At 46.1% G+C, this 12,864-nt stretch overlaps 1 protein-coding gene across 1 annotated transcript in view; it reads right to left on the reverse strand.

Moving 5' to 3' along the window:
* Positions 1 to 2,920: 2,920 nt before the first annotated feature.
* Positions 2,921 to 12,864, reverse strand: part of LOC106644362 (uncharacterized) — a 40,385-nt gene continuing 30,441 nt past the window's right edge. Inside the window, exons 17-21 of the mRNA XM_089589152.1 lie at positions 12,315 to 12,417; positions 11,278 to 11,357; positions 10,797 to 10,871; positions 10,085 to 10,364; positions 2,921 to 3,474 (exon numbers count right to left, since the gene is read on the reverse strand). Coding sequence (XP_089445278.1) covers positions 3,293 to 3,474; positions 10,085 to 10,364; positions 10,797 to 10,871; positions 11,278 to 11,357; positions 12,315 to 12,417 — 720 coding nt within the window. The 3' untranslated portion in view covers positions 2,921 to 3,292. The remainder of the gene's footprint in view (positions 3,475 to 10,084; positions 10,365 to 10,796; positions 10,872 to 11,277; positions 11,358 to 12,314; positions 12,418 to 12,864) is intronic.

A 12,864-nucleotide genomic window follows, 5' to 3' on the forward strand; every position in this document is an offset into this window, starting at 1 on the left:
GTTTTTCTCCATTCCATGAAAATCATTATAATGATTAAAATGCTCGTAATGAAAATAATAAATATAAACAAACGTAGAAATCCATTTGCATTGTTCGAGGGACAACTAAATAAAGAACTGCAAATAGTAACTAACTCATCCTTCACAATAGAATTAAATTTTTCGTAGATTTTGTTTCATAACTTTTTTTTGTGTTTTTCAAATCAGCCAAAGACCTGTACACCATCATCATTACCACTTGTTTGTAAGTAAAATCAGGTAAGATAAACTAAAGAAAAAAAAATCTGGGGGACTGAGACGTTGATGACTGCCACTTTGACTACTTTTCTTTATGAGATTTAACATGGATAGAGGGGACTAATTGAAGACGCGTCATGTCATATAACTAGCGAATGAGGGTGTATAGCAAAACGTACAGGTGTCATGAACGCGACCTGGTCGTCCAGATTGTTTTCCCAGCTGAGGATAGAACCGTATTTCCCTATGCTACAAGATCCTACCACCCAATATCACAAGCAGCGTATCACTAAGGTGACAAAGGAGCCTAGTGCGCCATTCGACATCGAAAGGATGCTAGGCTACTCGAGGACGGACGAGGACCTTCCGATCTTGGACATGGAGAACGAGGTACTGCAGAGGACCCTCAAGGACTACAACGCCTACATGCAGAGCTCGAGTCTGGCCAGGAATAAGGTCATTGGGCCATATTTGGGTTCTTAACTGCATGTATATAATACACGTGGTTCTTTGGGGCGAGGATTGTTTTTCACGGCCATGTGCACCTCTTCAGGAGCAGGTGCAGAGCCCCGATCGTGGACAGTTCATTCCTGAACCATCCCCATCCTCGTCTTTGAGGTCAATGGAGCCCATGGCCCCACCTGAGAGCGAAGACGAGCTGCGTGGCGACCTTTCCTGCATAAATGGCACCTTCACGCCAGCGCCGCTCGTACAGCACGCGGTCATCAAATATGTTAAGTGAGTAGGAGCACCAACCAGCAATACTACTTTCTCGTATGACTTACACAACTAAAATCTACTAATATATTTTTAATACTTTTATTTATCTGGTCCATAAAAGTGTACAAAAATAACAACATACGAAAAAATCGCCTACTCTACCATCACCAACCGATAAATACCTCATGAGTTTAGGAAGTCTTCTAAATTGCACGCCCATCCCTTCCCCCCACCCTTCGATCGTTTAGACTCGGCGATTTTGAAATTGACTTTCTCGGAAAATGGAGATGAGGATAAGTAAGGGTAGACCAGAGGAAAGACGAGCACCTAAAGCTGCGGATCTAATTAAGACGCGCCACGGAGAATAATGGGATCTCTAGCTCCATTGTTTTTTTTTTTTTTTGCCAAGATGCCCTGAATAGATTCCCGCGGAATTTTTCTCGCGTTCCTGACACCACCCCAGGGGAGGGATTTTTTTCTCTCCTCCCTAATTCTTAATCTGTTTAACAAAGTTGGCTTACTCTGCCCCAGACTAGTTTCTCGTGTCACTTTGGATATTCGCTTCTTTTCAATTTTCCGGGAGTTTCCGAGGACTAAGCGAAAACTCTTGTTCCGTCAGTTGTTTTATACTTAGAACCGTCACACGCGCCACTTGTTTCACCTCGTATGTACAGAGTCATGAAAAAACACGGAAATAACAATAGACAAATTTTTCAACGAGAAAAGTGCTGTAGAGCCGAGGATACAATTAAAAATTGAAACAAACGCAGCGTAGGTATAATATGTACACGAGACTGGTACTTAGATGTTCCTTAAGTATCCAACTATAAATTTATAGAGTATTGCACACAGAACTGTAGCTAAACTATTATAGTCACATCAGTTATTCAAAAAGTAGGTTTACTTTCTTCATCAATCAGTTGTTTGGTCTTTTCAGGATTCTTGTAATAACCAAGTGTCTTGAAATTCATATAGAGTATATTCTTATATAGAGTAGCATAATAAAAGTTCTTTCTTTATATTGCAATGCATGTTTTTGCATGAGCAGCTTCAGCTTGGCAGCCGACGCCAACGTGCCGAAGCATACAGTACTCAGTTAGTGACCGATCATATTTGCCTCACGGGCTAACCTAGCCTGAAGGTATAGCTGCTTGGGTCGACAGGCTGCAGTAGCCATATGCAGCCAAGCTATACAGGCCGTTTTTTTTTCAGTGTATATTTTTGTTTGAATGCCTAGATGTTTTTCCGAGACAAAAATTATAAATATAATGCCATTTAAATTATTTTTTAGGTGGTCATTGAAAAAAGCAATCTGTAATATCACAGCTTTAACTTGTCAAATTTTTAAAATTCACTATAAGTGGTGTATATTGTCAATACGATAGTTTAAAAATTTTTTTATACTTTTATATATTTAAGTTGTTTGATGGGGACGCCTTTTCAGGTACTTTGAAAAAATGTTGAAAATAATTAAATTAGTAAGTGACGTTGTATTCGTGGCCTACTAAAATTTTCACACCTTTGTAAATATTTCGAGTAATAAAAAAAATGTACACTTGGTAAATAGTGCATAAAAACCACCGTTTGTTTCCAGTCCAATAATTTTGCGAAATTCTCATTTTGAGCTTCAGATTCGCAATTTTATTAATGTTATGTAATGTTATGGTAATGACAGAAAAACTATTGTAATTGTCAATATTAATTGCGAAAAACGAACGCACCTATAACTGCTAATAAAGAAGTACGTAATTATATTTTTTCAATCGAATTAGTACAATTTTATAAGAAAAAAACAGCTTATGCTTTATGGTTTTTTATTTTATTTTATACATTGCAATTATCTAACTAGTAAGTTGAACTTAAAATTATTCTAATTGGATAACATGTACAAATTTTTTTTTAATTTTCCAAAAAATGTATTTATATAATTTTTATTTTTTCTGTACTTAGTGTTACCATATTAAATAACGGGCTGATATTTAAGAATCAAATAAAAAATATGTTGATAAAATTAAAAAATTTAAAAACAATTACATGTATCAACTGTCAATCAAGTTTGTAACTAAATTAAAAAAAAAAAAAAGTATCGAATAAAACATTGATTTGGTGATCGATTAGACTAATTATAAAAACTTATTATGATATTTGATGGCATTACAAACTTAAACTCTATCGTACAAAATCACATAAAAAAACACACTTAAAAAAAAGTCAAACAAGTTCAATTTATGAAAAAAAAAAAAAAATTAATCAAAAAATAACTCGACCGATCGATCATTCGCCACAAAATCTCGTCAATCACCAAAAAACACATATTAAAATATTCGTGCGGTCTTCAATTAGGACAGCACGGCTGTCTGGACTGAAGCAACCTAGTCTGCCTGTGCGGGTAGTAGACCTGCTCCCTCGGTCTCTGCAATTGCTGCTGTTGTTGCTGTTGTTGCTGCTGTCGATGGATCAAGGCCTGATGACGCTGCAGTTGCTGGTAACGGTGGTACTCTTGGTGTTGCCTACTGTCTGCAAAGAACGCCCCAGGTGCTCCGGTATAATTTTTTTTTATTTCTAAAACTTGTCTTCTGAGGCATGCTCAAGCATTTTTTTTTTTTTTTATTATTTCCTTAGAAAAACAAAGTCAACACGAAGCTAGGGGTGAAAAATTCCTTTTTAGATCGATCGGAGGTCAGCTTTTATTTCCGTGCTTTGTGAACGAGTTATATTTTGCACGTTCAGACGTCCCCGATAAATTATCAACCGGTTAATTGAAAGAACGTATAGAACAACTGCAAATAATTAATGTGAAAAGGGTATAAGTACATAACATTATACATTATGCACTATGCGTACACGAGGGCACTTTACGTTGGGCAAATTGTGTTAGTATACATTACGTATAATTGTGTATACACTCGACGATGAGAATCACCAAATCGCAATGATAATTGATCATCGGTCAAATTTGTTTACTCTGATTATCAATTATTTACCAACCTGCAATCAAACACAAGCATTAATCAATCACGTCGATCGATCTTTGTCTTTCGAATAAAGTACTCAAAACGCGAGTTTTTAGGAATGATGGTGTGAGCTTTCGAGAAGTGTGCACCTACCCCCGCACATCCGTATATTGCTACCGTATGCGTGACGCGCTGCGCTTTTCGTCCTCCAAAGCACGAACGCATACGTCACGGGTTAAGCTTCCCACCCGAGACCCGCCAACTCTCCCAGCGACAGTCACGTCACGGGCTGATGCATCGCTCACGCGACTTAAAATTGCAAATCGCCCAGTGTGCGTCGCAACGCGACTCGGTGAACCTTGATTTTTACCTTCACCTCCTTGCGGACGAGCAAGGTTTTCCAGCGTTATCGACACACACAACACTCGACACACGGGAATTAATCGTTTGGTTTTATTTCCAAAAGTAAAATAGCCTTTACAAATCTGCGCTTTAAAAGTAGAGGAAAAACAAAAAAATAAGGAAAAAAAAAACGAAAAAAAACACCATTGCACCAATCAATTTTCAATTCACGATAAATAAATAGAAAAAGAAAAAAATAAAATAAAATAAAACAACAGCAATCATGATCAAGATCCCGCGATTTCCAGATTGTCACTGCTGGGGTACTGATCGCTGCTGGCGCTCCTATTGAACTTGTCCTCCGCGTTCTGGAGTATGTACTTAAGCTCGCCCATGTCCTCGGCACTGACGTCTCCCACAAAATCGCTAGCAATTGCCTCGCTCAAGCTGAGCTTCGCCAGTTTGGACACCTGCTCGGAACCGTCGTCCTGGCCACCACCGGCGCTCTCGGCAAGGGCGAGCTTGAGCTTCTCTATGTAAGCCCTAAGGCCTCGATCGACGGCCTCCTTGACTCTTGGGTTGCCCCCGCCGCACTCACGCTGCACGCCCCCTCTCGGATCCTCGTTGGCCTTCGCACACAGAGACGAGACGTCGTTAGAGCGCACAGAACCCCAACGAGACATTCTTATTTTCCACCCCCGCCTCCCCATAAATTGACTCGGTGCCTCCGTAAACTTTACCGACGATCTGTTGGTCCATTTCCTCTCGGTGAGCATGGCGATCCTCAGCTTCGCGGTCAAGCTTGACCTGTTGGCATCGGTCTGTTCGCTCTCGCTCGGCTTCGGCTTCCTCAGAGACAGCTCCGTGTTCCTTTTCACCGGGCTCCTCCGTGCCAATAATGCGGTACTCTTCACCAGCTCCTTTTTTTTTTTTTTTTTTTTTTTCCATAGTCATCACCAATAACGCACGACTACAGCTGATTTATGAAGAAACGTTACTTTGCTCGCCGTTTTATCGCTGCTAGTGGCTGCGATCGTGTTTGCCGTGGTCTTCAGTGCCTCCCCGTTGGTGTTGAACTCGAGGTACCAGCTGGACCTCCGCGAGCCACCGCAGCCGTCCATCTCGATCTCCGTGCTCTCGATCGAGTGGTTCACCGAGCCGATCTTCCTCGCCGCCTCCCTGTTGACCGCTCCGGTGGTTGTCTTTGGGCGCGTGAACCGCGTCAACGGCGGCTTTACGCTGCTTTCCACGGGCTGGAGCTCGGCGAGTTGCTTGCCCTTCGGGGGCTTGACATCGCTCGCCAGCTTCTTCACGGCCTTCAACGGAAAAAAGCCAAAGTCAACGCTTCCACGGGGAAATTAATCGATCCCCGGTAGCTCCTCACTAGTGTCTTTTTGTTGTTGTCAACGGTGGGCTTTTTCTCGGCCAAAGCCACGGCACCGGTGGACTCTTTGCGTTTCCTCGAGCCCGGCCGGCCAAGCACTCCGCTTGAAGTCCTCGGCCGCTGAGACCTCGCCTGGCTGACGGTGTACGTGTCGTTGGAGTCCGCCGACGAGCGTCTCTTGCCCATATCGGTACTGCCCGCCTCTGGCCCGGCCTTGCTCGCGCTCATCTTCGGCAGGGGCAGCCGGGAGTTCCTTCGGTTCGCGGACCCGCCCTTCTCGCTGCTCGCCACCGACTCGGCCTTTGAGACCTGCTCCTGCTGGGCTTCTAGAGGAGGGGGGGCACGTGAGGCATGCACTCCGTAGGAGGTCCGACAAAAGACCACCGACCTCGATCGCTCCTCGGCTCGTTGGTGACCTTGCCCTGCACCCTGCCGGTGCACTTCTTCCCAGACGGGCTCTCTTCCTGATGCTGGTCGATGCTCGAGCTCGTCAGCATCGTCACTTTCTGCAGCACCTCAGTTTTTTTGTGCATGCTCTGGTGCTGCCGGCCGGGCGAGCTCGCGTCGCTCCCAGTCATCGTGGGCTTCGTTTCGGGCACCAGGGAGTTGTTGGCCGGCGGATCGGCGTTGGAGTTGGCAGAGGTTGTCGGAGCTCGGGCCGCATGCTTGCGGTAGAGTGACCGCGAGCGCAGGCGCTCCGAAAAGTCTTCGGCCCGCGACTTGGTGCTGTACTTGCGGTTCAGGGACTCGGGGCGCAGGACAACCCAGATACGCTTGCCGTCCTTGTCGTCCTTGGTGCGGCGCGAGCGGCGGCCCTCATCGTACGTCGTCGAGCTGCACAGGTCGCTCGAGCTGTCACCCGTCAACGGCCTATTCGGAGTTGCAGATTCGTTTTACAATTTTCTTTTTTTTTTTTTTTTTTTTTTTTTTTTTTCATTTAACAAGCTCGATACGGGGCGACAATATATCAACCGTGTTATGCTGTCGTCGCGCTCAATCTTGAGGACGTCGGGCGCATTGACCACCTTGCCGAACTGCGTCTTTGGCTTCCCAAGGCTCGAGCAGTAGGTCCTGCTGCCGGTGGTTTTCGGTCTCTCCTCGCCCTCGTGCCTGTGTGAGTACACCCCAAAGATCAGACGAGGAGAAGGGAAAAAAAAAAAAAAAAAAACAAAGCGTTCGAGCTTCTCGAAGGGCGAGGACCTCGATTTAGGCGTCCTTGGGAGCTTGCAGGCCTCCGGAAGCGTAAACTCGGGCTTGGTGTCGGAAGCTCCGTCGAGCCAGTCCTTGGTCTCAACCCCCTTCTCCACGGTGAACGAGCTCTTGGGGCCCCGCACGAGGAAGTGGTCCAGCGGGTGCATGTACTCCGCGTCCTTGTGCTTCCTTGCTTCCGCCAGATCGCACAGGTCCACCGTAAAGCCGAAAAAATCCAGATCGTGGACCTGCGGGGAGTTGGTGGTGGGTGATATTTTTTTCAATTTATTTGCACACCCTCGGCGGACACCGCGAAGGGGTTATAGGTATGTCTCGGGCGTACGTCGGTGCCGATCTCCTCGAACGCGTTCAGGTGTATTGAGTTCATGACTACGTGGCCGGGTGGCAGGTCCTCGTAGTACTTCTTCAAGACGTTCTCCATGATCTTGTGCCTGTACGAGCGGTATTCGATGCCCTGATGCGACTCATCCTCCAACTCTGGAGCCCCATGGCTCTCGGGGTGCTGCGACTCGTCCGAGGCAAAGTCTACGGCCATCCTCGCGGTCACCTCGTCGTCCGTCGCACGGAGCTTGTCCGGTGGGACGTAACTCAAGTGGACGCACGAACTGGACGCGAACAACGAGTCTGTGTCGTCATCGAGGCCCATGCTCGTCAGACCATAGCTGCTTTCTCTGTAGTCCGATTGTGCTGTGGCGAGACTCTTGGGCTTTACCTCCTCGGCACTGCTGGTTCTTCCATCGTCTTTCGGCAGGTCTTTCTATACACGAGCACCCGTTACCATTGTCACACTGGTATAGGTTAGGCTAGCCCCGGCCGTAGCGAGGGAGAAAGTAAAAGGCGGCGAGCCGTGACATACCAGCATGCGGTGGAGCCGGGAGAACAGTGGAATGGCGAGCAGGGCCACGAAGAGGAGGGCGAAGCCGCCCTCGAGGACGGCCCGGGGCACTTGGCTGAATGATCGAAGGAGCCCGGGCCTCGTCGACGCCGAGTGGCCGAACATGTCTCTCTGCGCGTTCTACCCTCAGGAGCAGTGCCTCACCGGTAGTGACCAGCGTCCTGGTCCTGGCCGCCTCATGACGGACCCCCAATTTGCTGCTTGTGTTCCTTCGCGTTACTCGTAATTTTTCGACACGGGGAATTTTCTACTTTTTCTTTGTTTTGTTTTTTTGTTTTTTTTTTTTTTTTTTTTTTTTTTTATTGCCTCGCGCTTACGCACGGCAGCGCGACACGCGGGAAAGAATTCTTCGTTGTTTTATGTACACTTGAGGCAGCGGCAAAGGCAACGGGGCGAAGTGAGCTACCAACTGTCGCTTGTTTGTTTTGTTTCTGTTTATGTTTTTTCGACAAAGTTTCGTGCTGCAGGTCGAAGTGAATGACGCGCTTGTCAAACGCGACGGGGAAAAGTGCTCGAAAGAAACAGGCAAACAGAGGAATCCTCGCCGAACATAGGGGTAGGACGTACAATCAGGTGGCGGCCTTTTCTTTCTTCGCTTCCAGCCGATTGCCAAGTACGTACAACAGTTTGCCCTTTTTTTCGTCTTCTTCGATGTTTGAACTGCGCGCTGATATTAAATTCTCGTCGCGATTATCGCAAGCGTCGCTTACCCTTCGGCGAAGGGGCACGGTGAATTCTCAATATTCCCTCGGAAATCGGAAAAAAAAACCCTTTACGCTGGAAAATCCCCTCCCTCGTGACGCGTGAAAAATGGTAACGGGGGAGAGGGAAAAAAAGGGGCCGTCGAGGTAATGGTAGCACAGGTTGCGGAAAGAGCTGGATCCAAGTAGAGGAAAAAATACACGCGTGCCGGATGCATATTACATTGACCCCCCCCCCTCCTGCCCGTTCCCCACCTTCTATGTGTTATAGTGTCGGCTGCCGTACATTACCACGCGCGCCCGTACGTATGTGTGGAAGCGCGAGTGCAGGGTAAAGCTACTCTCGTGAGTATACAGCCGAGCTTTTAGCGTCTTTCGCGCTCAAGCGTTTTTTCACCCCCTATAAACCAGCCCCCCAAGACTCCGACGCGAGCGTTTTAATCTTGCATTCAGCAAACCGAAATGACGACGCTGTCGAGCTGGAGTACGAAACATCTCGCGCAAATATTACGAAATACGCATCGCGCGTTGTTATAATATATTCATATACATATATATGTACGAACTCGCGCGTACAGCTCCTTTTTTTTGCCCTTTGCGTGCACTCAGCCGTTATAAAGCGTTACGTCATGTATATTTGCAACATTTTTCACGACGATTTGTTTTTTGTTTCCTGGACGAGTTTTTCCCTCAGCGCTGTATGAGATATACTGCGGCGAGAAGGATTGTATAGGTTTTTTTTTTTATTTGCGCTTCGAGTTGTTCTGCTTGGGGTTGAAGAGTTTTTTCTTTTACTTCTATTCCGATAATGAGACGTGGGGTCGAAAACGTGATGATTGAGGAATACGTGGGATTTTTAAAAACTTTTTTTTTTCTCGCTCGTGACTGTGCTCCATTGATACAATTTTAATTGGACATACATGAGGTGCCTGCGTTTTCCGGTTCGACCTCAAATTACATTTCAAAAGCCGTAGCATCATAGCGTTACCTAAATTAATTTCCCGGATTGCCTTGAATTTAAACGGACCACGAGGTTGAAATGAAAACCAGCGAGCTCGTTAAACTTCGGAAAATCGGCTAAACGATCCTCGTCGGTATAGATATTCAGCACGTGTGTGAGCGTATATACGTAATTATTTAAAGGGGAAATCGTGATTTTACATACGTATCTCCATTTGCAATCACACGAGTCACGAAAATTGGCATCGTTAAACACCTACCTTGAAACTATTTGTCCATTTTCCCACGAAACCTTGATATTTAAATTAAAAATCACTCATCAGCAAACTCTGTGTAGATCTCCATGTACTAAAATTAATTAGAGAATCGAGAAAAAAAAGAAACTTTGATAACAAAAAACGCGTCAACGTAAGCCCCAAAGTAATATGAAGGATTGTTTGGAAAATTGTCCTCGCCGTCGTTCCGCTCCACGGTCGCGGTCTCATCGCGATCGACACATCTCTCCGCGCGACAAACGAGGGGGAGGACAAAACCCTCGAAAGCTCAGACGGGGGGGGGGGAGAGAAGATACAGCAAGACCCCAAAAAGTAAAAGTCATCCATGAGCACCCTCATGCTGATATATATAGTATATGAAATTGAAAATCAAATATGTTGTAAATATTCATCGGAACACATACACTTACAGTTGACGAGCGGATGGGCCCTCGTGTGCGGCTGGTGTTGCACGGAATCGAGGGACGGGGCGCCCGCTATCCTCCGAGCCTCGTCGCGATAGGCACCCGAGTAGTGCCGGTAGTGCTGCCTACGCCGGTGGTACTCGCTCCTGCGCTGGTAGTGGCTGGCCACCGGCTCCACCGGACCCATCGTCGAGGCCTGCACGCTGTAACTCTGGCGCAGTGTGTACGAGCCCCCAAACAGACGCCTGTACCTCATGTAGCAGCCACTCGGGATCTGCCACTTTTTGATCAAGCTTGTTCAACGTTTTTGGCTTACGTGTACACGCGCATGGGTGCCCTTGGGGGGGCTTGATGATACCACCCGGCAAACCCATCACCCTCGGCACCTCGATGAGGTTTAATTGCGCCCGAGATGCTGCGGGGTAATTTGTGGCTCGAGAGCTTCTCTCGCGTGCTGTTTACGCGAGAGGGGGAGGAGAGTTTTTTTTTTTTTTTTTTTTTTTTTTTTTTATCCAAGTGTAGGTGTAATTGCGAGGGAAGTAAATGTTGTTTTTGTGCGAGCTCTTGTTTATTTCATCCACCACGTTGGATGATGGTGTAATTAGGGGATGGGTCGAGTACAATGGATGTGCTTGCAAGGGGGAGTGATATTTTGTTTTCGTGATTGATCTACCGATGGGTTTTGAAAAATATCGCTCGTCGAGATGCTTACCCTGTGCGTCGGCGGAACCTCCTGAGCCGGTCGATTTGGACAGATCAGCATTCTCTGGTAGGTCGGAGCTTGGGACTGCAAGTTGTTCAAATGTACTTTTCGGTGAAAAAGTTCGTACGCGTATATAAAGATGTATGGATTGACAAAAAGTTGGGAGTTTATACGAACTCACTCGACGTGTGCTGACAAACACGTCCCTCTCGGTCATAAATATCTATGGTACGTATAAAAATAAACGTGTCATCGGCGAAAGAAGGGAAATTCATACTTCACGATGTATGACAAGCAAAAACGTATATAGGGATATATACGCGGCGAAAGAAGTTATTAATAAAAAGTGCTCGTGCACCAGCCGAGAGATGAAATGGAAGATACGTCTTTTTTTTGTTTTTTTGTTCGACGAGACTAGGGCGATGGGGAGAAAGGGGATGAAAGGAGAAAAGTTTTCCGAGAAGAAAAGTAACGAGCTCGTTTGACTTACCTCGGACGGCGGGGGTGACTGCTGCTGCTGCTGTTCCGAAGCTAACGCTCCCACGGCCGATGGTATTCGTCGCTCGGGCTCTGTTGGACAAAAAAAGACGCGCGAATTGCATTACTCTTTAGAACCGTGGGGTGTACAACCTACAAAGGAAAAATGGGTCTGTGCGTGTGTGTGTGTGTCTTTTCCTCCCCCGTGTCGTCGCGAAAGAGGATAATGCACCTCGAGGGAGAGCTGCCGTTGCTTGGTTATTCTCTTTTTTCCAATCATCGTTACAGCCAGCCGCGGAGACGTGTATAGTCTTCTTTCACTTTTTTGTATCTTTGCGACAGTTTTCGTTTGAAGAAAAAAAAATATGTCTTGCAATGCGTTTCGTAAATAGATAAAAAAAAAAAAAAAAAAACCTGATGTTCTGAAATAAAGGTTTTTCATTGCGACGCGTTCGGCGTGTCATTTTATTTGTTGTTGCTTCGAAGAGAAGTCAACAAAAAATACTCGGTACAAATGTTTCTTCCAACAGACCATAGCTCTGCAACAAACAATAAAAAATTCAAAGCCAGTTCTCCGTGGATTCGAATGATGTAAAAAAAAAAAAAAAAAAAAAAAACACTCGACACGAGATGCAAGACAGAAACATCCATAAAAAGCAAACGTAGGTACGTACTGGGCGCAATGAAAAATTCAAGAACCCACCCTAGAAACCATCACATACAGTTGTATCCGCTGCAAATCTCTACAGCCCGCGAGAGACTCGCGTACACACACACACACACGTGTAATCCTGTGCGTACCGTGACGTGATGCACGTACACCTCGCGCGAGAGTCTGCTCCTCCGAAATATCGAGTAAACCTGACACTCGAACCTACCCCCACGCGCCCACGTTCTCTCGAGCAAACGAATAAATTTACCTGAATTTGTGAAACATTCGAGGAAGGGAAAAAAGGACCTAGATTTTATCGAATTTTCGATGAATTGGAGGAAAAAAAAAAAAACAAGAAATATAATAGAGTGACAAAAGTGAGATAGGGTTCTACCTACCTCTTACGTGTATGGTGAAGTGGCACTCGGCTCGATTCCCGGAGGGATCCGAGGCAATGTAGCGGACGTTGTGCATGCCCGGATGTAGCGACTGGCCAGGCTCCTTTGAACACACGCAAAACAAAACCAATTCAAAAACTTACTCAATTCGACTAAATAACTCACGCACCCTGTAACTTTGATCATACGACAGCCACACTCTTGTCCCATTGTACAACAAACAGGTGTGGGGGGGGGGGACTAATTGGTTCGGGACGCCAAGGGACGTAAACACGAAGATTCAACGGAGGAAGGTATAAATGTATACATATATGTAATTCCGCCGCAAGGGGAGAGCTCCTCCTCTCCCAGAAATCATATTTACGGAGGGAAGTTGCAGCGAGGGAACCCCAAAGTTCGCGATAGTTAGCAAAGATTTGAATAAGCCCGAAGCCACGCTCCTCCTCGATTGCATAGAACAACCTTGGTGCGATCCTCTGTTTGTTTATACATGTGTATACATGTGCGTATGCGCTCGACCACGTGGACCAGATGCTTGTTTCATTGGTCG

The sequence above is a fragment of the Copidosoma floridanum genome, unplaced genomic scaffold (assembly GCF_036245765.1).
Source record: "Copidosoma floridanum isolate Cflo_tuat_1 unplaced genomic scaffold, Cflo_Japanese_pri ptg000001l, whole genome shotgun sequence".
NCBI classification, from domain to species: domain Eukaryota; kingdom Metazoa; phylum Arthropoda; class Insecta; order Hymenoptera; family Encyrtidae; genus Copidosoma; species Copidosoma floridanum.